Source organism: Fulvia fulva, chromosome 11 (assembly GCF_020509005.1).
Source record: "Fulvia fulva chromosome 11, complete sequence".
Lineage (NCBI taxonomy): Eukaryota > Fungi > Ascomycota > Dothideomycetes > Mycosphaerellales > Mycosphaerellaceae > Fulvia > Fulvia fulva.
The window spans coordinates 3,168,624-3,193,750 of NC_063022.1; the positions used below are offsets into that span (position 1 = coordinate 3,168,624).

The following is a 25,127-nucleotide window of genomic DNA, read 5'->3' on the forward strand; positions in this document are numbered from 1 at the left end:
TCTCGGTTAGGGAGTTGTACTATAATAAAGGGGACTCCTTTAGACCGTAGAGGGCCTTAACTAGCTTAAGGGCGTATCTATAGGATAGCCTGTCGATTCTAGGAGGTGGTTATAGATATATAGTATATAGTAGGTCCGAGTCTAGGAAGGCGTTAACAATATCGAATTGTTCGGCTTCTAGGTCGAAGCTCGCGGCTATAGTATAGTAGAGGCGGAATATACTTACTAGTAGTATAGCGGCGTATATGTCTAAGTATGTTCCTTATAAATCGCCTCTTACGTATAGCCTAGCCTTAAAGCTCTTTAGTATACCGTACTCGTCTAGTTTATATTTATATACCTACTTAAGCGGTAGTAGTAGCTAAAGTCCCTCCTCTTACTAAGTATCCTAATCCTTCTCTTCCTTTATTACCTATCTGAATGTGCCTATTACTAGGGCTTTAGCAAACTCCTTAGCTATAGCTTCGATCTACTATTAGGAGAAGCGGTGTTTTATAGCGGCTAGGTAGTTAGAAGGTTCGGGCGGAAGGTCATCGCGGTATATAGAGGTAGTAGTATTAACACGCCTTAGAGGGCTATTACCTCTTCGTGTAGGGCTTCGATCGCTCTTATCGCGATAGGCGCGTGTTCTAGATCGTATACCGGACATCTAGCCGATAATTATATTAGCGACTATAATCTAGTATAGTATATAGTAGAAGTAGGCCGTTCGTAGGCGCTTTCTATTCTCTATAACTATATAGTTAGACTCCTCTAGTATATAGAGCTCTAGCTCTAGGGGGAAGAGTAGTGTATTAGACGCGTTATATATTAACGCGTCTTCTAGTAGTATAAATATAAATAGATATAGCTCGCGATTAGGGTCCGTGTTACCTATAATCTCCTTACGGTCTTCTACGGTAAGGGCATCTATTATCTACTACTTGTTACGGGCAGCCCGCGACCCCCTACTATAGCTACGTCGGCCCGGCTAAACCGCGGACCTTCCGTATCGGGTTAGCGCGGCTTGGCTTTGCTTTATAACTTCGCCGCGCCTCGCGCTCCTCTTTCGTAGCTTCGTAGAATAATAACTATCTCGTTCGGACCCTATAATACGCGCGCCCTTATAGTTTGTTCTACTACCCTACCTAGATCGCGGATCTAGGTAAGGGACGCGTAATAATAGGAATAGATAGAACCGTAGAACTCGAGAACGCGTAGAGTCGTATTAGAATATAGAATACGGTAAGGCGTATAGCGCGTAGATACCTAGAGAACGTAACGTAGCGATATTATTAGTAGGTGGTCGCGCGCTCGTAGACAGTCAGGATATAGGCACCGTTACGCCTCCCCCGAACCTAGATAACATAACTTTATAAATAGCGAACGGCGGTATACTACCGCTACCTAAGCCTAAGGGTAAAAGTAAGTAGCGTACATCTCTTTTCCCCGACCTCTCCTCTTTCCCTTAGAGTTAGATATAGGACGATAACCGGCGGGTCGTAGTAGATACCGGTGTCGCGCTATAACAAGAGATTAATAAAGCTTACTAGAAGGCCTTCGAGCGAGAAGAAGGTAGTAAGATTGACTTTATAGAACTGTTCGAGTTCAAGCTCGAAGAGAACCTAGGCGGCGACCTAGACGAGGTGTATCTATTACTCGACGAGGCAGAACACATTCTTATATCCGAATACTAGAATGTCACCCTAGACGACCTTACGACCCTTACATCCTAACACCTAAAGACTACCTACGACTTCGTACTACAAGTAGTTAACACGGCGATTACTAAGGGTAGACAACTCGATATAATAGAGCGAGCCAACAACCTCTAGAACACCTAGTATACTACGCTATACACCGAATACGACCGTATCTATAAGATGCTACGAAGTGAAGAGCTTATTATATAGAACATAGTAGTAGATCTTAAGAGTAAGAAGGATTACGACCTAGCTAAGTTATAAGAGCTAGAGAAGAAATATAAGGAAGCTAATAACCTATATAAGCAGTTTAGCGAGATCTACGAGAAGGAGAAGAAGAAGGCACAAGATGCTAAGGTAAAGAACTAGGCCCTATAACAAGAAGTCGATGACCTAAAGGCTCGGCTTAAGGTAGGAGACACTATATAGAACGGAGGTAGGGGCCGCTTAGGCCGCCGACCCTCTCGTTCCCGCCTACGCGAGACCTTACTCGAGTAGCTATTACGTAGGTATAGCGAAGCTACTAGTAGAGGTGGCGGTAGCGGTAGTAGTAATAACGATAGAGACGACTATAACTATAGTAATAATAGCCGAGGACGTAATAACGACCGTCCGCGACTAGGACCTAATAATAGTCGTGACTCGAGAATACGTAACACCCGTACCTAGACACTACTAGTTGACCTTCTAGAACGTCTCTTTACTATTGACCGTACCCTTACTCGCGGTATAGAGATCGGTAAGGGTGTACCTAACCCTAAGTACTTTAAGAACGATAATGACCCTAATTTCGATAGCTAGTATAGTAGTGTTCTCCTAAAGCTAACTATAGTAACCTTCCGTACTAAGGCAGATAGTCTACGCTTTATATATAGGTAGACGTAAGGTAATCCTTAACGAAGCATTAAGCCGAGGATCCCTATGCCTAGATAGTAGTCCTTTAACGAGTTTAAGACTAGAGAAGAGTTATTAGATTAGATGACACGCTAATATAGTATACGTAATAAAGGAACTAAGGCTATAGTTAATATTGCTACCTATAAGTAAGAACAAGGCGAAACCTTTATAGCCTTCTATATACGCTACTCGAAGTTGCGCGCCTAGATGTTATAGACCGATAAGACCGAGCTTATACTATTCCGTAACCAACTGAACCGTAAGTACTTTATTAAGACCTTCGGCGACCGCGAAGTCGACCGCCGCCTAGACAGTATATAAGACGTTATCGAGGAGTACACCGTACTAGACGAGAGCTTCTACGAGACAGATCGACTATACCCGTAGAAGGAGCGCCCCCGTAGTAATAGTAACTCGAACGGTAATAGCGGCTAGAATAACTAGAATAATGGTAACGTAGTTACTAGTACCGCTACCGGTATAGTAGGTGCCTTAGTATAGCGCCTACTATAGTACGCTAGTACTAAGAAGAAGGAGGATCTACCGACATATCTATAGAACCTACCTACGCTTAACCGTAAGTAGCGCGAAGACCTTAAGAAGTAGGGTAAGTACTACCGCTACCGTATAGGTTCTTACGTATCAACTAACCCTAAATACCTAATATATAGGTACGATAGCGACTATCGCCTACCGCGTCTACGTAATACTACGCCGAATCCGAACGCAAACCTTAGTTCCCTAGCTACCGATCCGTAGTAGGGAAATAGTACGACCGCTACCTAAGCGTAGTAGATAGCGGTTACCCGAACTTCCTAGGACAGAAAGAGTATAAAATTAAGAGACACGGAATGTAAGAGACGGTAATAGACTATAGTAAGGAGCTTAAGATATCGGTATACGTACTAGATAAATAACAGCTAGCTATACACCCTCACATATTGTTACCTATAATAATATAATATAGAAAGGCTCGAGGCCTTATAGATTCTACTTCTACCTCTCTCTTTCTTAACTAGAAATTTATACGCAAATACATAATACCCCTGATCCCTTTAACGTAAAGCCGACGACTAATACTAGGAGATAGAACGGCTACTATACGGCAGATTATATACGCGGCCCTTATAGACGTAGTTATCGGCGATTATTACGAGTAAATGTTATACTACGTCACCGACCTCGAATATCACATCGTCTTTAGCCTACCGTGGCTTATAGCGCATAACCTAAACATCTTCTAGGAGATAGGCGAGGTGGCATTTAGATCGGATTACTGCTTTAGTCACTATCTATAGAATAAGATATCGACAATAGTGTAATCCCTAAACTATCGCGAGAAAAAGAAGTAGGTACTAGTACGGTACGGACTAGAGCCCTTTACTAGAGAAATAGCGAGCTTTATAGTAGGAGGGGCGGAGCTAAACGTCTCATTATATAACCTAGAAGACATAGACGATAAAGAAGTAGACTACTAGGGCGTTTCTTAACGCGCGTAGGGGATGTACGCGTACCGGCCTAGGGCTAAGTGCTTCTATATTATGCCTACTAGGCGTAAGAGCGACGACAGAGAGCTTAAGCTAAGTGTAATAGCTACTAATGATCTAGACTAATTCTTAAACAAGTAGTTTAATCACAACCCGAAGGAGAAGTTGCCGCTAATATACTACGATATTACGGACGCTTTCTTAGCTAAGGATTATAAAGGACTCCTACCTTACTAACTAGGCGTAGATCATAAGATTTATATTAAGCCTAATAGTCTATAAGAGCCACTATACCGTAAGCCCTACGGCCTAGCTAAGAAGGAGAACGAGGCAGTTAAGAAATGGCTAGACGAGTAAACATCTAAAGGGAAGGTACGGAAAGTAGGGCAAAAGACGAGCTAGTCTCCTACACTAGTACTAGTAGTACGTAAGCCTAGAGGTAGGCTACGTGTTTATATCGACTATAGAGGATTGAATACGATTACTATCAAGAACCGGTATCCGATTCCCTTAATATAAGAGACGCTTAACCGTATATACGGTAAGAAGTACTTTACGAAGCTAGATATTATAGTAGCCTTTAACAAGTTACGGATAGCTAAAGGGCACGAGTAGTTCACGGCGTTTACGACACGATACGGCATCTACGAGTGTCTAGTGCTACTATTCGGCTTATATAACGGACTAGTATCGTTCTAATTATACATTAATAAGGTCTTATAAGAACACCTAGACGACTTTGTGTCGGCCTACCTAGATAACGTACTTATCTTTAGTGACACCTTAGAGGAGTATATTAAACACGTATAGAAGGTTCTTACTAAGCTACGCGATATAGGACTTATAGTAGACATCGATAAAAGCGAATTCTACTAATAGAAGGTAAGGTATCTTAGGCTAATTATAACCCCTAACGGTATCGAGATAGACCCCGAGAAACTCGAATGTATTTAGACATAGGAAGCTCCTAAGAACCTGAAGGATGTCTAGGCCTTCCTTAGATTTACTAACTTCTATAGGCGGTTCATCAAAGCATTTTCGCGTATAGCTACTCCTCTTATAAACCTGACTAAGTCGGACGGACTAAGTAATCATAAGAATAGAAGGATTCAATAGTTACTAGATTACTAACGAGCCTTTAACAATTTGAAAGCTGCGTTTAGTAAAGCCGGTATACTCGCACATTATGTACTAGGTAGGGAAACGGTAGTAGAGACAGATTCTTTAGATTTTGTGAATACCGGCGTACTTTCGTAGTATAACGAGAAGGGTATACTACATCCTATAGCCTTCTACTCGAAGAAGTTGATTCTATAGGAGTACAATTATGAAATCTATAATAAGGAACTATTAGCTATTATCAAGGCTTTTAAGGAATAGAGACCCGAGCTCGCCTACGAAGCAGATAATAAGGACTTATAGCTAGTCAAGATTTACACCGACTATAAGAACCTAGAATACTTTATAAAGATAAAGCAGCTAAATCGGCGACAAGCGCGTTAGGCTAAGTTCTTATTATAGTTTAACTTTAAGATAATATACCGTCTAGGACTTCAAGGTACAAAGCTAGATAGCCTAACGAGACGTAGCTAGGACCTTCCGTAGGGGGTGAACGACCCTCGGAACTAGCATTAGTATTAGACATTGCTACCTCCTAAGCGATTCCTTAAGATCGCCTTACTATAGGTAATAGTAGAAGATACGCCGGAAGAAGAGGAACTAGTATAGCTAGACCCTAAAGCTAAAGAGTTTATACCTATAGAACGAGATGCGCCTACTAAACAACCGGCGACGCGTAAAAGTTAACGGGAAGCCGAACTCGAGTATCGAATGTCGACGGCGTACGTAACCGATAACGAGCTTAAGACCGCGATTAAGGACCTACAGAAAGACCGTACTCCTATACTACTATAGAGAGCGAAGATTTACCTAGCACACTATAAAGTAGATAGCGACCTACTATATATTCGAAATCAATACGACGGCTAGAGCTTATAGGTACTAAATGACTAAGCCTTATAGACTAGGATAATCAAGATAAACTATAACGCTCTAGTAGTAGGCTATCTAGGACGAGCTCGTACTTATAAACTCGTAGTACGTAAATTCTACTAGCCTAGATTAGCGAGATCCGTACGTAGATATACCGCGAATTGCCGTACCTACCGTATAACAAAATCTCTACACTCCTAGCCACTAAGATTATTATAGCTACTTCCTATTCTAGATCGGCCTTAGAAATATATTGTAGTCGACTTCGTTATCGGACTACTAGATAGTACTCTTAACGGTATAGTCTATAATAACATTACAACCGTTACTAATAGGCTTACTAAGGAAGTCGAGCTGATCCCTATTAGCGTAATAACAGCACAGAATGCGGTAAGGCTTTTCCTTAAATATATGTTCTATCGGTACGGGTTTCCTAACACTATTATATCAGACCGTAGTAAGTAGTAGGTTGCTACCTTCTAGAAGAAACACTATAAGATACTCCGTACAAATCGTAAGCTAAGTTCTTCGTATTACCTAGAAACTAATAGATAGTTAGAACGTACTAACTAGGCAATAGAACAGTATCTTCGTATATTCACTAATAAGGCACAGGATGACTAGGTAGAATAGCTATGCCTTGCTTAGTTCGCGATCAACAATCACCTATCCGAGACTACTAGTATGTCGCCGTTCTACGCTACCTTAGGCTATAACCCTAAGTTTATAGAGCGAGTTGACCTAAACGCTAGAAAGGAGGGAGGACTAACTACTCTCTAGCGACTAGATACGCGATCAGTAGAAACCTTTATACGTCGAATTTACGAGCTTTATAAGCACCTTTAAGAGAATATACGAATGTTATAAGCTCTCTAAGTAGAAGTAGCAAACCGCTACCGAAGTATTTCTCTAGACTATAAGGTAGGTGATTAGGTGTATCTTAGTACTAAGAATATCCGCACGACTCGACTATCTAAGAAGCTAGACAGGAAATATGCCGGCCCTTACTAGATTACGGAAGTTATGCCGGCTAGACTCTCTTATCGACTAAAACTATTAGACGCTCTAGTAGGACTTAATAACTACTTCCACACCTTACTACTATAACGAGCCGACCACCCCGATTTCCTACTACTTAAAGGGTAGTATCTAGCGCCGCTACTACCGATAACTATCGAACCTAACACTACCGAGGCTAATGTAGTAGCCGATATAGTAGTAGCACCTACGTATATGTACGAGGTAGGAAAGATCCTTAATATATACACCCGTAAGCGGGCAGGTAAGGTAAAGAAGGGGCACAAGCGCAAGGTAGATATATAGTATAAGGTGAAATAGGCTAGATATTAGAACGAGGAGGATAGTAAGACCTAGTAACCTATAGAGGATATACTTAAATACGCGGCCGCCGCTATTATAGACTCTTACTATAACCGGCCGGAGTTGTCTACGCCTATAGGCTTCGTAGCTCTATCTAACTAGTCCCTACTAGCTACTAAGGTGCTCGGGCTTAATACGATTAGGGTCATTCCGAAAGACACCGTTACGAATAAGTCGCCTCGAGCCTTACCTCTAATAGAATCTGCTCCGTATATATTCGATACTCGAGTAGAGCCTATAGAGCCTATAATAATACCTAACTTTAGTTAGAAGGATTATACGCGAGTACTAGCCGAAGATAGACGTAGGTCTAGAGTAAGCTAGCTAACTAGGTAATATATTTCTCGAAGGAAGCCGGTCGAGGATAGTCTTAATAGAGCTAATGCGATGTTATCGGATAACAACAGGGTACTAGAGGATAATTAGGCGTTCGCGAGATTATAGAGCTCGATAGGCAAGTAGCCTTATAAGGTAGATAACGCTTAGAGGACTAAGGCGTGTTTTAGGAGAGGGGATACTATTACGGGTAGCCCGCGACCCCCTACTATAGCTACGTCGGCCCGGCTGAACCGCGGACCTTCCGTATCGGGTTAGCGCGGCTTAGCTTTGCTTTATAACTTCGCCGCGCCTCGCGCTCCTCTTTCGTAGCTACGTAGAACAATAACTATCTCGTTCGGACCCTATAATACGCGCGCCCTTATACTACTATAGGGTATCGTAATAGTTAGTAGTGTTAGGTACTAACTACTATATATTGTCTTAAGTTACGTGATCTATTACGTGCTCGATTTGCCGGTCTTTTTAGTTATATATTACTAACTCGCGGTGTTACGGCTAGTATAGTTCTTGCCTAAGGAGCTTTTAGTAGGCGTCTCGAGGTTATTAGGTATATGGCTACTAAGCCTGTTCTTCTACCCCCTCGGCCTATGCTATGTCTTACTCGTAATAAGCAACATATAGGTCGTAGTATTATTTAGGCTCTTTAGCCGGTTCCGCTATTACGATGTTCTCGATAGGGGTCGTGTACCCTACTATTAGGCGTAATAGGTTATAGAACGTAGTCTTATCGAAGAGGACGTCCTTGACTCGTATAACCCTATCTTTTAATAGGTCCTATACGCGGTAGATGTTAGTAGAGTCGTATCCTATAAGGTAGCCTATAAGCGCTCTCTCTTAGAGTTTCTCGCTCTTACTAGGCTGATCTGGTCTATAGATAAACACGTATATAAGGGAGCTATATACTACTATATAACCTACGTTTGGAATTCGTCCTATTACTAATTCGAATAGGGTCTTCTAGCCCTTTAACTAGATAGGGGATCGCTAGAGGATGTATACCGCTACTATAGTATATTCTAGCTAAAGCTTTTCCGGCAATCGTACGTAGATACGAATAGTTCTGCTTATAGTAATGATTAGAGCTCTAGCTCTTTCTACTAGGTCCTACGTAGGCGCGTATTCTACGGTTACGTACTATTCAATCTTATTGTTATTAATAACTAAGCGAAACACCTTCCTAATAGCGGGCTCGTTATCGCTATAGAAGTATACGAACCTACGACTAATAAAGTTGATAAAGCTTAGTAGGCTATTAAAGTAAGCTAATACCGATTGCTAATCCCTATTCTTAATAGTGAACTAGAAGTGTCTATAGGTATCTAGATCGTAGAAGTAGACGAGGTACCTATTACCGTTATAGGCGATAGTAAATTCTGCTAAGTCTATAGCTATATAGCCGTATAGGGTTATTACCCTAATAGGCTAAGACCGATTGTATACCTTATAAGCTTTACTAAGCCTACATGCTCTATAATATATAGTAAGGGGTACGCTTAGACTATCGTTAATAATCACCCCCTTAACTCTAAGCGGCAACTACTTAATACGTTTAGCGCTAATATGACTAAAGATTTGATACTACTAGCGGCTAGAGAGCTTTCGGTGTTTAATAGGGGTCCTACTAGACGTAGCTATACCTTAAGTGCCCCTAGTACTATTTATGACTACTAGAACGGTACGGTCACTATCCTCTTAAGTAGTTAGAGATGCTACGCTATTAGTAGATTCATCGCCGATGTTTGCACCCCTACTAATAGTGCTAATAAAGTGCGCGTTACGTATCTTTTTAGTGACCTTCGGTAGTACTAGGCCCTCTTTTATAGGCTATTAGTAAATAATAGGTGACTTAGGTAGTGTGACCACCTTAAAGAAAGGGATTGTACTAGTAGGGCGGTGTAGGTCTATCAATTTAGTTTCGTTATACCACATTGAATTACTACGTCCGTACTACTAGAGTCCGGCTCTTTCTATACGTGTATAAGAGATAACGTTTATATAAAAGCCTAGGCAGTAAGCCACATCTAGTAAGGTGAATAAATGGCCTCTAATTGATATATAAACACGCCCTAACGCTATAATTAGAAAGGTGGTTGTTCTAGCCTAGATTTCTAAGGTAGTAAGGCGCTCTATAATGAACTCTATACTCTCCTAGTCATAATGATTGACTATATAAGTGTCTAAACAGTTATTATATACCTAGCAATCCCTAAAGTTAACGCTCAACTTACTAATTAAGCTAGAAAGAATAGTAAGGCTAACAAAGCCCTTATCGCTTAGTAATACCTTCTTCGTATTAGTAATAGCCTTATTACGTTCCTAGTCCTTACGATTGTTACGATTTAACACGCTAAGCAGACGCTCGCCGTCGTCGCTTAAGTAGTAGTTAATAAAGTTTTTCTAGTACTTCTTCTACTGCTCTAAGCGCTAATCCTTTACTAGGCGCTTATCGGGTTTGATCATATCGTATAAGAACAGGCCCTTATAATAGGTGTCCTTAGGCTTGCCGGTGATGTTCTAGTAGCCGCTTAGCCTATTATTATCCTTATCTTTATTCTTATCGCCGCGTCTACTACTACGACCCTTATTACCGCGGCTATTACTACGGTTATTACTACGGCTACTACTACGGTCACCCTCCTTTTGACTAGTACCTATAGGTGCTATTTCATCCTCTACTTCTACTAAGGTTTCTCCGGAGAAGGTTACGAAGACTAATCGACCGTTAGTTATTACTAGTACGGTGTCGCGTATCTATTCGAGGTAACGCTTAGTAAGCTTTTGTAGTAACATTTTGTTACGCTTCTACTCGTAAAATAGAGAAGTACCGTAGGCTAGAGCCTACTTCTACTAAATAGTAAGTAGGAAGTGTCTACTAAGGTCGTCGTACTCGGCGTAGTTATACTTAAGCATCTTGGTCTACAAAACTAACTAGTCTAAGCACTAGTTATCGATTCTACGTACGCTAGCCTTCTAAAGCCTAGATAGCTTAAGCGTAAGCTACCGCTTACGTAGTATATCGTCTAGACTATACTGATCCTTAAGAGCCTAGTATTTCGCTCTAAGGGTGTTCTAGCCGTATATTAGCTCTTGCCCTAGCTCTATCGTCGTACGGATAAGGTAGGTAATAAGCTTTGATCGCGTAGTAGTAAAGATGTCGTACATCCGTTACCTTCGGTCTACGTCTATTTGTCGTAGCTTAATAAGATCTCTTAATATAGCGTCTCCTACCGTGTACGCTTATTAGATTTCCTTAAACGTTAAGTGAGTAGGCTCTGTTAGCTCGTTACTTAGTTAGTAAGGATCTATATACTTCTAGACATTCAAAGACTCTACGTAGAGCTCTAGCTAACGGTTAAACTTGTCCTATTAGTTATAGCTCTTTAGAACTACGGTACCCTAAGGTAGGGCACCGGTAGTTACCGGCGTCTCGGTAGTGGCCATAACTGTAAAATGGGTTATAGGCTGGTGAAAGTTCCACGCGGGTTCACTAGGCCTAGGGGATACTACTGTACTAGTTGTAGTAGTAGTGCTATGACGATACAAACTCTGCTTTAGGGCTTCCTTGTCGTAGCGAATGTTAGTGAGCGCTAATCGGGCTCATAACTATTACGTTAGAAGTGTAGGAAGTTATTGTACGGGCTCATATAGGGTGTTTCAAAAGCAGGTTGTGTATTGCATGTGTCTATCTAGAATGGACAAGTGTTGCTCTTGAAGAGGCTGCAGGTGACTAATCAGTCACCTGATTCTTAGCGTACGTGGCCTCAAGTTTTGATGATGGGATGTTGCCCATGTGCACGCTCGGATCGCGACAGTTGCTCTTCAAAAGGGTGTGTAGGTAACTAATTGATATTACCTAATTCCTAGCGGCTACTGCCTTAGGTTTAATAGGCTGCTGCCTATGTGTACGCCGGATCGCGACACCCTCTGGCTTGGCTTGGCTGGCTTGAGGACCACACTGGAAACACGCCGAGAACGCGATTCTAGTACCGGGAAGGTGCCTTTAGTGTACCTCCTAGGTATCTATAGAGCGCCTTCGCCTTCCCCACACCCTTCCAGTCGTTGTTGTTCTGCGCGTTCTCGTCCAAATGATAGTAGTAGATCGATATATGGTCGAGCTAGTTTGCCCATCAATATATGTATGAGTGGTCTTGGGCAGTTTCGGAATCGCGCATTGTCTCGCTTCGCTGGATGAATGTTGAGAGCATTTTGAGGAACGAGCTCGCGGGTGCCAGGCGGCTGGGTGGAAAGTTCATTCTCGATATCATGCAGTATACTACAGTTGACAGCGACCGCTGTCTCATCCTATGGATCGCCTGTCCAGGCGCATCTAGACCATAGCTGCCTCCCTTGCAGCATTCCCAGTATGCTACACACACAACGCCATGCATTCTAAACTCATATCGAAGCGAAACGACTCTACTTGTAGAAGTCGAACTTGTCCGCCTCGCTGGTACCCTTGACCTGGCTCGTGTACGCATCCTCCAAATCTTGCTGAATGATGTTGTATCTGTTCTTCCTCACTGCTCGTAGACCTGCCTCTTGCATCACAGCCGCGATTATGGCACCTGATAGTGGATCGTTGCGCACAATGAGCGAGTCGAGGTCGACTTCAGGTGACAAGCTCATCTTAGATGCGATGGTGGAGAAGATCAGTCGTCGCTCGCGGCGGTCGCGCAGAGATGGGAACTCGATCTTTCGATCCAGACGACCTGGTCGAAGAAGCGCAGGGTCGAGAGTGTCGGCACGGTTCGTTGCCATGATGACCTTGACGTTGGATGTCTGATCGAAACCGTCCATCTGGTTGAGCAGCTCAAGCAGGATACGTTGCACTTCTCTGTCGGCACCGGTCTGCGCATCGAAACGCTTCGTCGCAATAGCGTCAATCTCGTCGATGAAGATGATGGCTGGGCTGTTCTCTCGTGCCATTCTGAAGACGTCTCGCACCATACGTGGTCCCTCGCCCAAGTACTTTTGTACGAACTCTGATCCCACCACTCGGATGAATGATGCTGTTGTGCTGTTTGCTACGGCCTTGACCAACATAGTCTTTCCTGTTCCTGGTGGTCCATAGAGCAACACACCACGCGGCGGATCGATACCAATCTGCTTGTATAGGTCGAATTGTGTGAGTGGCAGCTCCACGGCTTCCCTAATCTCCTGCTTCTGCATATCCAGACCACCAACATCGGCATATGTGACATCTGGCTTCTCGTCTGCGCCAAGCATAGCGATGCTGCTGTCGGCTTCCGGCGGTAGAATGTCGACCAAGCTGTTGGAATGTCTGTGCAGCGCCACACTGCTCGATGGCTTGAGGAGTTCTCGGTCGAGTGTGCTGAGTATGCGGACGACATAGTTGCTACCTGTCGACGACTGCACGATTCCGGTGTTCTGATCGATGGCCTCCATGAACTGTCCGATGACCAGCGGCACTGACTGAATGCGCTTGATCTCTTCCTGTGCCCGGACCAGCTCGCGCTTCAGACTTCGCTGCTCATCCTTGATGTACTCCTCCTGCAGCTTGATGTACTCGAGTTGTCGCTGCAGCTTCTTGTATGTGGCATACTGATCGTCGCCGTCGGCGAGTCCCTCGATGGTGTCGACGTTTGCGATGGCCGAGCTGGGGATCGCTCGCTTGAGGTGAGGCGCCTCCGTGTTCGCTGGGTTGAGCACGTCCGCCATCGTGATAGTATGTCTGTTGGTTTGGGCGGTGGATTATAACGGGGCGGCGGGGGTTGATGGAGGTGATATGCGTGATGTGGTGGTAGTGTTGTCGAGTGTTTGATGGAACAGTGAGCTGCTCGGAGGACGCGAGAGTCGATCCGATCCTGCTTATGTAAGCGGACAGTTCTAGCGCGCCTTCTCCATCGACGATCACCTTGCTTCGTCAACATTCACTCAACTAGAGCATGTGCGCTTCACACACATTCGTCATGACTATTTCATGATACTGCCGTGTGCAAGATCCGGTGTCAGCCAATACTGACATTCGATCAAGATGGTTTCGAGACTTCGCCATCATCTTAACAGCATATCCTGATGACCACGGACACAAGTAAGGCGATATCTCCCGCAGACCTCGAATGGGGAAAGTGAGTACGAAAGCTTGACTGGTATAATACATTCGAGGAACAGGTGATCGCTGCTGGTCGCGCTGCAGAAGTGGTTTGAACATTACACTACTGTCCCGGCACTCTGAACTTCCCCGTGAATCAATTCGCTCAGTCGGCAGCGATACGGTCACTATCAGTGGCTCTACCGTGAGGCTCTCATCAGCAATCTTACTGCGATGCTGGCTGCTGGCTATGGCTATGTCCATCGTGGCAACTCCAGACTCCCCAACAAATGATGGGCATTGAGAGATGAGCTCGACCACATCTGCCCGCCCGGTGCAACGACAGTCCTTCTGCGAATATTTTGATTCAGGCACTGCATCTGGACAGCTTATTATCCACATAGCAGTCCCAGCACACGTGCTTCATGCCTACGGCTCCATTGTCCGGTTTCATGGTACACAGTTCAAAACAGAGTTCTCGCGTTGCGCGCGCCTCAGCCTGTTCAGACGAGAGCAGGGACGTCATGCGTATGATATGCATTGCCAACATGCAGCCTGAGCTCGGCCCGCTGCCTTTCTCCGAAGCTGCATGGATGAAATTCCTTTCCGGACCGGTCGTGAGGTCACAATGCAGAGCTTGGTACCACTTGGTCGATGCTTCACACCAGAAACACGATAACCAAGCTTCGGACATTTGATGCAGGAGCCCTTTGGGTCGACTTCTCTTCACGCTTCACACCGTGCAGCGGCTGATGATGGACGGCTACTGGTCTAGCCGAGAGCTCTTGCGATCTTTTACCACAACAATGGCCATGTATCGATATGCAGAGATCGTTTCCCCACGCCGTGCAGCATCCGTCTGCCGAACAGCCTCACCTGTTTGCGTGGTCGAGCTTGCTGTGAGAATCTGCACACGTTTTACCTGCGTCTGATAAATCTGGTTCACACACCGCGTTAACAACGACCAGATAGCCAATGAGATGAGCAGTGAACATAATATGTCCATCGTTCTGCGTCCTGCGTTACGAGCATGCAAGGTTACTGCTTCCTATAGACGCTGCGGATCCTGCGGGTCCTGCAAGTCAAGGGTTCAGCTTGACGGTTATAGGTACCGACTGTGAACGCTTCTCGGGGCTCCTCACAATGACCGAAATGCAAAAGATGGCGGGTGAGAGCATTGTGCTAAAAGCACCAACGTCCTCGCCTGTGCGGTTTCGAATATTGGTCTACTGTCCGAGGTAACCAGATGGCACCACAACCAACAACGAGCCCTCTTGCGGTGTTCATGAAGCAGGATGGCGATGATGCGCAGCTGGACTACAAGCGGATAGCGCTGGCTGCGGTTGCGCTATATCTGGGATACCAGATCTTTCAGGTGAGTTACTACAAAGCACTCATTGCTTGACTTCGCTGACTTCAGCATAGACATTGCTGCTCGCTTTCACATCCCCACTCCGCAATGTCCCTGGTCCATTCTGGTCGCGCTTCACCAGACTACCACTGAAGAAAGCCATCATCGGCGGGCGTCGAATCTTCTTCATCCATGATCTCCACCAACAATATGGCGACATTGTGCGAATCGCACCAGACGAAGTCTCGGTCTCGGATATGGACGGCTTCAAGAAGATTCATGCTGTTTCCGCGACTTTCAATAAAGCCGACTGGTACGAGAAGCTTACCATCTTTCCTCGACACAGCGTTTTCACCATGATGACGAAGGAGACCCACGCGGCACGGAGGAAGCTCTTTGCGAGAGGGTTTAGCAAGTCATATCTCAGGGAACATTATGAGCCAATCGTTGCGGAGAAGGCGAGATTGGCCGTAAAGGGTATCAAGGAGAGGGCTGTCAAGGGCAATGCCGATCTCATGCAATGGTGGACGTTCCTGGCTACGGACACCGTTGGACGACTTGGCTTTGGTGAGAGCTTCGGCATGCTGGAGAAGGGAGAGGTACGAGTTCTGCTCCGCAGTGGCTGTTATAGTGCTAACGACTCTTGCAGAAAACTGATTACATCCGCACGCTCGAGCTTGCACTCGTAGGCAACGGTATCGGTGCTGAACTTCCTCTCGTCCGCGCGATCGGTCGCCTCATCCCATCGAAGGGCGCCAAGCAGGCTTTTGATGCGACCGATATCATCCTCGACTACGGCCAAAAAGCTGTTGATAACGCCAAAGCCCAGGCCAGCGAGACAAACCTGATGGCCAACGTGCTAAGCGAAGCAGAGAAGGACGTTTCTTCCCTGGACGACCTCGATGTGAGAGTTGAAGCCACCAGTCTCATCTTCGCGGGCAGCGGAACTACTGCCAATACCCTGTCCTACTTTATCTGGTCGGTGCTGAAGCGACCCGAGCTGCAAAGGAAGCTAGAGGAGGAAGTCGCAACTCTTCCCGAGAACTTCAAGGACACCGATATGGAGAGCCTGCCTTGGCTGAACGCGACTATGCAAGAAACACTACGCGTCTACGCCGCAGTACCCGGTACTCTCCCGCGCCTCGTCCCCAAAGGTGGCGTTACAATCGCCGGCCACTTCATCCCCGAAGGCATGACGGTCGGCACGCAAGCATACACCATACACCGGAAAGAAGACATCTGGCCCGACGCCAAATCGTAAGTCCCACTTCCTAACCCATCTACTATCTGTCCAGACTAACACTCTCCCCAGCTTCAACCCAGCACGCTGGTTCAAAGAATCAGACATGCCAGCCGCAGCCAAAACGGCATTCTGTGCTTTCGGCGCGGGAGCGTACACGTGTTTGGGAATTCATATCGCGTATATGGAGATGCGGTATGCGGTGGCGAGTTTCTTTAGGGAGTGTAGGGGTGTGAGGTTGGCGGAGAGTTGTACGGATGAGAGTATGGAGGAGGAGAATTATTTTGTTATTACGCCGAAGGGGAAGAGGTGTGAGGTTACGATGACTTGATGGTCGATGTAGATGGTAGGGTGGAGAGGGGAAATGGTATGAGTGACCTTGATGGACAGGTGAAGTGCGTGTTTGCCATTGTGGTGGTTCATGTTGGTCATGGGGTGTTTATGCATGCAGTGAGACTAGCTTGATCTGGGGTGATATGAGCTGCTTTCGCTTCACTTTACTTCATTTGCGGCTCACTTCGACATTGTGGAAGGAGTGGTTGATCACGAGGACAACGCATCGCAGCAAGGGCCACGGTGCCTTGCATCAATGATTTTGCGGCAGTAACACCACCGTCTCTCCTCACAACAGATTGGCAAGCAAAGATATCAACAACAGTGCTACTCAAAAAACACAGCGAGACAACATGGCGGCTACCAGCAACATCGTCACTGACCAGAACCCACGAGACCAAGAGAAGGTATGCATTGTACAGCAACCATGAAACCCATCATCCTAACACCGACCAGCCCTTCCGCCTCCTCGACTTACCAGCCGAGATCTGGTCCAAGATCGGCAAACTCGCCATCGACAACACCACCACCCTGACGGCCAGCAACATCAAATGCCTCAAGCCACAATACCACGGGCGCAGTTCCTACGATCGTTCAGCAGCGATTCAACCAGCCATCACCAGAACTTGCAGAGCTCTGCGCTACGAGCTGCTTCATTACTACTATCGTACCACAATTGCCATCCATACCAAAGATGGAGAGGATGCACTGGAACTCGATGCCATCGGTGACTGGCTGCGCTCTATTGGCGCGGTCAATAGACGGTGTGTCAGTGGTGTGACGGTGTCGGTGGAGTATGATGATGCTTCGGCGCTCAAAGGGTTGAGGGGGCAGTTGAGGGGGGAGGAGTTCAAGGGTGTCGAGTTCAAGATGGTGAAGGTGAGGAGTCATGTTGTGGATGGTGATGGGTATGCTTGGGATAAGTATAAGTTCGTGTTCCTGTGAAAGCTAGCGATGTGGTGCGAGGTTTCAGCTGTGCTGGTCATGGTCGAGATGTATACGGAGCTGGTCTCCAGCTTACATGAGGAGACATACCCTTACCAAGATGCTTACAACTCAACCTCCGCCTTCGAATCTCCTGGCGTCTCCTTCACACGATAGACCAGCTTATTTCCACTGACTTTATCCTCTTTCAAATCCTTCAGGCCCTGTAACACACCCTCCAAACCCTTCTCCCCAACCTTTTCCGGATGCGTCTTCAACTTTCCATCCTTAAGCAATCCCTCCGTGATCCCAAAGAACTTCCTCGCAAACTCAAAGTCCTCCTGACTCGCCGGCGTCTCTCGTCCAGCTTTCTCGAACGCATCCCCAAAGATCGTGTACATGAACGTGAAGCCACTATCCACATCGTTCCTGTTCGGCAGCTTGACTGGCAAGATGGTCCAGTACTTGGGATCCTTGGCATCAGTGGATAGGGCAGCTTCGCAGATTGCTGCGGAGGCTGGGAGGGAGATTGTGTCCCAGATCAAGCGGAGAGAGTTGTTGGTGTCGCGGTTGATGGTAGCGCCGCATTGCGGGTCTTTGTAGTCGTAGGCGGCGGTGGCGCCGAGGGATTTGACGAAGGTGTTGTTCTTGGGGCTGCAGGTTGTGATGACTTTGTAGCCGGCAAGGGTGGCGTATTGGATTGCGAGGGAACCTGTTGCGGAGGAGCCGCCCTGGAAGAGAGTCAGTGGGGAATTGAATGGTATGGGAGTTGAATACGTACATAGATGAGAACTGTCTCGCCACTCTTGGTTGGGTTGTCCGGCAGATTGAGCTTCAAGCCCTTCTGAAAGAGACCTTGACCAACGGTCGAGACACCCAGTGGGAACGTAGCTGCCTGTTCGGAAGATAGGCTCTCTGGGATCTTGACAAGCAAGTCTGCCTTGGCCACAACATACTCGGAGAAGCAACCATCTTCTGGCTGGGAGAAGTTGGCACCGTGGGTAGTTCCAGCAACTCTATCACCTGGCTTGAACGACTTTGTGACCTCTGGACCGACCTCGACGACGGTGCCTGAGAAGTCACATCCGGCGAGTCCGTGGGCAGCTGCTCGCTTGCCGTTGATGTGCTTCCAGTCTGTGGGGTTAAGAGCTACCGAGTCGACTTTGGCGAGCAAGTAAGTTGCTCGGATTTTGGGGATCGGGATCTCTGAGACTTTGGCCTTGTTCTCGTTGATTGTGATGGCTTTCATGGTGGAGGGAAGTTGGGATGCCATCTTGATCCTTGATATGTGCTGGGAGAGCGGGGTCAGCCGGCTGGACATGGGGTTGGTGAGTAGATGTGCTCACAGAAAGTTGGTGAGATTGGTGTGTTGATACTGAGCTGCTGGAGTCGTCCTTCTTATATCTTTGGCTTGGGTAGTTGTTGGGAGGTGGTGTCCGTGAAGTGCTCCGACGTCGTCCAATGGCTGTCGTCATGGTGGAGCTCTTTCCATCCGAGAATTGTCCGGATTTCCAACCCTGCCTGAGGCTTCAGGCAAACGCCGATATGTCCTTTCCGCCGTCAACATTCTCGTGTGAACACATGCATATTGTCTCAGTCGTGTTCTCAAGTACCGTCCAGATACCAGGCAGAGTAAGCAAAGCACTCCGATGGGAGATGTCAATCGGTCCAGGGCTGCATCTCGATGTTTCTGCTTTGCCGAATTGTGGCTGCAGACTCACTCACTAACAGAAGGAGCTCGTCGAGGCAGTGCGTCCGTAGGGCCTGTGGTCTACTGTGGCATGAAGATGTCGACCATATACCATGTGAACAGAAGATAGGAGCAGATCGGACCAGGAGGACAAGTAGCCCGTGCAGCCGTGCTATGATGAGCAATGGCGACGGAGAGATCCGAGCGTCTTGACGCGTTTGCCCAAGTCCAACGCGTGCTGAATCTGCTGCCCTCGACACTCATCCATCGAAACACTGATACGCAACCTCGGAGAATAGGCTACGAGAGAAAGTGACAAGCATACTCAGCAGATCTGGGTCACACTGGACGCCATGACCGAGCCCAGGACCCGAGATTCTAGGCCGGAGGCTCGTCGAGATGCAGTGCAACAGGATTCCCATGAGCCGAGCGCACACCCTCAAAGTTCCTCGCCCTTGTTCGGACTACCCGCTGAGGTCAGACTATTGATGTACGAGTTCTTGTTTGGTACTGGAGGCGATGACTGGGCAGACGCATACGCCCTGAGCAAGAGCGACATGGCTATTCCAAGCGAGTGCATCGGCTCAGACGAGAATGTTCGCTGGGACGTTCCATCAAAGCATGTCCGAGCACGATATTGGGCCCGTCATCGTGCATGCTTCACCCCAATCCACGACTTTGAACAGCGCGACTGCACGCTTGTATGCATAGACGGGTCGATTCATCCTTGGCCAGTTGAGTGTGAAGACTGCCGCTGTCGCACTCGTTACTCAAAGGCGGTCAAGATCCATGGCCACGAACTTCCCTCTCGGGATGGAATTCGACGACTTCACGCAGGAAGTAAGCTCGACCTGTCCATCTTGCGCACATGCCGCCTGATTCACCGGGAAGCATTCCTTCTACCATTCGCTCTGTTCACATTTGATGCTCAGACGGACACTGTAGCATCTGTACTGGTCAAAGATGTGCTTACAGCCCAACAAGCGCAAGCCATAGAGCGCATCCATATCAATGACATGTTATCCCATCCGCTAGAGTATCAAGCACTGCTTATATGCTTTCCTGGTTTGAAGCAGCTGCGACAGTCGCGCGATGGCGCTGCATCTGTGCTAGATGGAGATGAACTCCAGTGGATCGATTACTTCCGGACGAAGCGGCAAAGCAAGCTGCAAAGCATTGAAGTTGTGACTGGCTACGATATAGACAAGTCGCAGGATCGACGTATCGGCGACAGAGAAGCTGCAGAAGGCCTGGAGAATTATCTTTCCAACCGCTACTACGCCGAGGCTCAAGCACAAGGCGGCATGATGGACGGCGAAGCAGTAGATCATGTCGACGAAGCTCTGCTTGATCGCCTGTGCAAAAGCGAGCACTGCCTGAAGGAATCGCCTCGCAGATTCCTGGATACAAACCAACGTCCTGGGCCTACCAAGACAACGCTTCGTGGACAATATTCTTTGTCTGCTGTCAACGATGACGAGGAGTATAGTGATTCGGACGATAGTATATCAGAGGATGACGAAGAAGGACAGCTGCAGCGAAGATTTCGCATGAACTTCCGTCGCTTCCACGATGAGATGTTCCGCCGCGCGCACCTGCGAGGATACACCCCGATGTACAAACGGACAGACGTCCGCGTTGAGTATCATCGTGCTAGGTGAGCCGCGTGATTGTCCACGACACAGCACCATACTCAACTTAGAAGCCGGTGCTAAACACGGAGCAGAACCGACTTGAGGACAGGACCTGGTTCCAGGACAGTCTGCGCACACACTCTGCTGACCTATCTTCGATATAAGACGGTTTTAGTTGAATCAGTGAAAAGCTTGATGACCCCCCGGTCATCGCAGAATTCTTGCCACGGCGGACATTGCCATCATCACAATCATCTCAACATATCCTTCGCAAGCACCCCGCTACCACGAACCATGGCGTCGATTGTAGCGCAAGCCCGCAAGCCCCTCGACTTCTTCAGTCTGCCCTTGGAGCTGCGGCAGATGAGTTATGTTGAGCAATACGCCAAGGAAAGATGCGACATCATCAACAATGGATCATTCGAGACTGAGCGGAATGCAGTATTGGCAGGGCCGAGGACGATGGATACAACGACTCTTATATTCAGGACTTTATCGGCTGTGTGAAGGGCTGGATGGAGACAGATGATCGCAGTGGGACGTTCGAGCAGAGATGGGATCAGACTCGGACGACGCGCTGATCTCGAAGATGTCGAGCTGGCCATGTGATCACCAAGGAAGTGAGCTTTTGCGGTTGAACAATGCTCGTACGCCCCGCACGCTCACGCGCGCGTTCACTCTCTTGCACAACCTCACTTGCCGAAACTTGGTTTCGGATGAATGAAGCACACTCGACTCATCACAACACGACACAACACGACACAACACGACACAACACAACACACCAGACCATAACACCGCCGACGATGTCTCCGCGCAAGCAGCAAACACACAAGAAGCCATCACCTCTGCTCTCACTTCCGGCCGAGCTTCGCAACCACATCTGGCAATTATTGCTGGTGGCACCCTGTCCCATCAAACTCGCACTCGAAGACGACGCCGGCCGCATCACAGCCAGGATCCAGAACTATCACGAAGCATCCCCCTCACCATCCCTTCTGGCAGTCAACAAACAGATCCACAACGAAGCAACCGCATACCTCCACAGCGACGATACCTTCACTTTCGCCCACGATCCACGCGCGCTGTGGGCTTTCACCAAGGGCATCAAGAAATCTGCCCGACTCGTCCGACACATCGATATCGCAGCTCCGATTGCACTCAGACAGGCGGCACCCGTGTTCGCGGCATTGCAAGCATTGACCGGCTTGGTCACACTCGAGATGTCGTATAACCCCAGAGTCGCACAGAGTCCTCGCGTCATGGCGGATAACCTCCTACAGTGGGCACGGGCCAGCGTGAGGCATCAGGGGAAGCGGGTCGAGGAAGTGATTGGTGGGCTAAGGTTTTATCATGTTGGCTACTTGAGTCGTCCGGGAGGTCGGCAGAAGGTCCCTTCGTTGGGGTCCAAGGAGGAGGATCCGTCGGACTTGAGGGCGGCGGAGGAGTATACGAGGGATGTGAAGGTGCAGCTTGTGCGGTTGGTGAGGGCCGGGGGAAAGTGAAAGGCTGTAGAGGCGAGGGAGTGCGGCGAAGGGAGATGTTTGCAGGCGGAGATGATCTGGCGCAAGAGGCGGCGCGGTCGTGGCGTGGCATTGCTGAAAGAAAAAGGTTTCTCCCGTTGGCTTGCGGTCGGCGACTTCCATAGCTGATACTGATATCATCTCAGTGGCAAGACCTCCGTGCTGGACTGTGAACCCCCCAACCGCGCTTATGTCGACAAGGCTCAGGCCCAAAGGGTTGGAATTAGCCTGTCCATTGACGATATTGCATACTTAGCTCAACCTGCCACTGCGATCATAGTTTTCTCTGGCAGCAAATATAAAGTACACGGTACCCGGTCGCTCATACAGCCAAGTCTTGCATTGTTCTGCTGTGAGGGATGCTGTCGTCGTTCCAGGAGTTTTGCGCTGTACAGTACGACAAGGGCATGTGCGACTCGCGATTGGCTACACGAACACGACACGCTAAGGCATGTTCGATTCCCGGTTCACCGCTCCATCCTCATCTCTCCCTCTTGGCAACCACTACACCCACCCGCGAAGGCAACATGGCCTTGCAACGCGATATCCACATACCCGCACTCCTTGTCCACACTTCCTTAATAGCCCATGTCAAGATAGTCACGCACGAAACTCGAGAAATGCCGCTCATTCTCTGATCCAGTGCTGCTGCAGTGTTGATATCTCGGCCTTCCCCAGGCTGAATTGTCCAACATCAACAAGATTTTGGATTGTCCACAATGTTGTCTGCGCCATCGCCCGACTCCAACAACCTGACCATGCCAACGTCCATGTTGACATCCAAAGCCCGACGCGTCACGACGCGTCTCTTCTCTCCTTTTAAGGACATCTCATCACTACTCACGCTCATTGCTCCTCGAACCACACCTGGCCGTCGACGCAATGGGTATACCTGGTCTCTGGGAAGAGGTCGAGCGCGTACTCACTCTACAGGATACAACGCTTGCTGCAGAAAGTGCAGCATGCGTCGAGGCCAAAGGTCGCCCGCTCCGCATCGCAGTAGACGCATCTGTGGTAATATATAAGCTGCGCGAGAGCACCAGGCCGGCAGCAAAATATGGTGAGCACGTGTACATGATCGCTCAGGCTGCAGCTAATACCGACGAGGCGGCATGAACCATCCCAGTCGAACGTTCATGACGACGGCCTGCAATCTCATGATTCAAGGTGTACAGCCGGTATACATCTTCGATGGACCTGGACGGCCGACATGCAAGCGTGACAAGTTTCGACCGATCGCCAAGCGAACGAACCTATACGTCCCTCCTCCAGCACCGAATGCTCATGGGACGCGTGACATCGAACAAGAGTATGAGTTCACCCATGTCGAGGATCTGGCCAAACAAGTTCTGGACCTGATGGGAGTTCCGAGGTGGGATGCGCCTGGTGAAGCAGAAGCGGAATGCGTCGCGCTCGAGAAAGCCGGGTTAGTCGACGGCATATACACGAGCGATGGCGATGCTTTGGCGTTCGGTGGGCAATGCATTTACAGAGCCAGAAAGAACGACCAGGAGGAGGAGAAGAACGACAAGGAGGAGAAGAAGAAGAACGACGAGGAACTGCAAAAGATACAGGCCGCCGATCTCGAGACAGCCGGACGGCCTGCCAAAGTCCTCGCGCTTGCTGCACTGCTAGCTGGCGGTGACTACCGCCATGGCCTCCGTAATTGCGGCTTCTTGAATGCATTGCGGATCGTCGAAAAATCTGCCGCTTTGGAAAAGCTCTACCATATCGGGAAAAGCACTGCAAAGGAAGAAGCACGCAAAGGCATGCTGAATGGCTGGAGGATAAGCCAACGGGATACATTCGTTGGTGCAGTACGGAACATCTCGAGATTGATTGCGGACACCGTGCCTTCCGACTGGCCGAGTGCACAACTGCTCGGACTCTGCTTGCGGCCCATGATTTCCGATGATGCTACTCTGGAGCAGCTCCGGTCAACCATATGGATCCCCAAGCAACCCAACATTGTAGAGCTTCGAGCATTCACTGCCCGCATGTTCGGATGGCAAAGCCGACAGCGCGCGAAACAATTCCTCCACCGTCTTACGCCAGGCCTTCTTGCAAACAAGCTGATGGCGGCTGGATGTCAGGGACAGGACGCAACAGACCTCATCGTTCAAGCCAAAGCAAAACAGCAGAGGAAGGATACCGCAAACAGATCACCTGTGGTAAAGGTTAGCTTCATGGCACTTGAGATCGCACCGATCGACTATGATGGGGAACCGATAGTGCCGGGGTTCGAGTGGGATGAGCGCGATAAGAAGGACCCGAAAGTGCCGTATGAGGAGGAGTATCCGGAGTTCTTGGCCACATTCGGAGCACCTTCGTCTCTCCCAAGAAATGCGGCGGGCAGGAACAGTGGCAATAGCAAGAGACCAGCTGAAAGCGATACAGCCAGCAGCTCGACGAAGAAAGCGAAGGCAACAAGACGAAAACCTTCGGCCGAGTCCACGAATACGCAACGCAACAGCCCGTCCACAGTGGGAACGACGAATAACGGCTTTACAATATCGGGGTTCAGGATGCCGACACGCCTGGACATATCGTTTGCTGGCAACGAGGATGTCATCGACTTGACGTGATCAACACGATTCTGCTTT

At 48.0% G+C, this 25,127-nt stretch overlaps 6 protein-coding genes across 6 annotated transcripts; 4 read left to right on the forward strand and 2 right to left on the reverse strand.

Moving 5' to 3' along the window:
• Positions 1 to 12,193: 12,193 nt before the first annotated feature.
• On the reverse strand, positions 12,194 to 13,456 carry CLAFUR5_13302 (26S proteasome regulatory subunit 6B; the record flags this gene model as incomplete). Its single annotated transcript, XM_047912450.1, has 1 exon — positions 12,194 to 13,456. One exon carries the CDS (start codon positions 13,454 to 13,456, stop codon positions 12,194 to 12,196), a length of 1,263 nt encoding a protein of 420 aa, XP_047768072.1.
• Positions 13,457 to 15,075: 1,619 nt separating this feature from the next.
• CLAFUR5_13303 (Cytochrome P450 monooxygenase) lies at positions 15,076 to 16,751 on the forward strand (the record flags this gene model as incomplete). Its single annotated transcript, XM_047912451.1, has 4 exons — positions 15,076 to 15,204; positions 15,255 to 15,779; positions 15,830 to 16,437; positions 16,493 to 16,751. 4 exons carry the CDS (start codon positions 15,076 to 15,078, stop codon positions 16,749 to 16,751), a joined length of 1,521 nt encoding a protein of 506 aa, XP_047767727.1.
• A 1,051-nt stretch (positions 16,752 to 17,802) lies between these two features.
• CLAFUR5_13305 (Hps1-dma1 cluster oxidoreductase toxD) lies at positions 17,803 to 19,152 on the reverse strand (the record flags this gene model as incomplete). The annotated part of the gene is made up of 3 exons (XM_047912453.1): positions 17,803 to 18,408; positions 18,459 to 18,968; positions 19,024 to 19,152. 3 exons carry the CDS (start codon positions 19,150 to 19,152, stop codon positions 17,803 to 17,805), a joined length of 1,245 nt encoding a protein of 414 aa, XP_047767723.1.
• A 1,004-nt stretch (positions 19,153 to 20,156) lies between these two features.
• CLAFUR5_13306 (uncharacterized protein) lies at positions 20,157 to 21,028 on the forward strand (the record flags this gene model as incomplete). The annotated part of the gene is made up of 2 exons (XM_047912454.1): positions 20,157 to 20,207; positions 20,300 to 21,028. 2 exons carry the CDS (start codon positions 20,157 to 20,159, stop codon positions 21,026 to 21,028), a joined length of 780 nt encoding a protein of 259 aa, XP_047768071.1.
• A 779-nt stretch (positions 21,029 to 21,807) lies between these two features.
• CLAFUR5_13307 (uncharacterized protein) lies at positions 21,808 to 22,506 on the forward strand (the record flags this gene model as incomplete). The annotated part of the gene is made up of 1 exon (XM_047912455.1): positions 21,808 to 22,506. One exon carries the CDS (start codon positions 21,808 to 21,810, stop codon positions 22,504 to 22,506), a length of 699 nt encoding a protein of 232 aa, XP_047767724.1.
• Positions 22,507 to 23,406: 900 nt separating this feature from the next.
• On the forward strand, positions 23,407 to 25,109 carry CLAFUR5_13308 (Flap endonuclease 1; the record flags this gene model as incomplete). The annotated part of the gene is made up of 2 exons (XM_047912456.1): positions 23,407 to 23,584; positions 23,632 to 25,109. The coding sequence occupies 2 exons, from the start codon at positions 23,407 to 23,409 to the stop codon at positions 25,107 to 25,109; spliced, it is 1,656 nt and encodes a 551-aa protein (XP_047767722.1).
• Between the last annotated feature and the right edge of the window lie 18 nt (positions 25,110 to 25,127).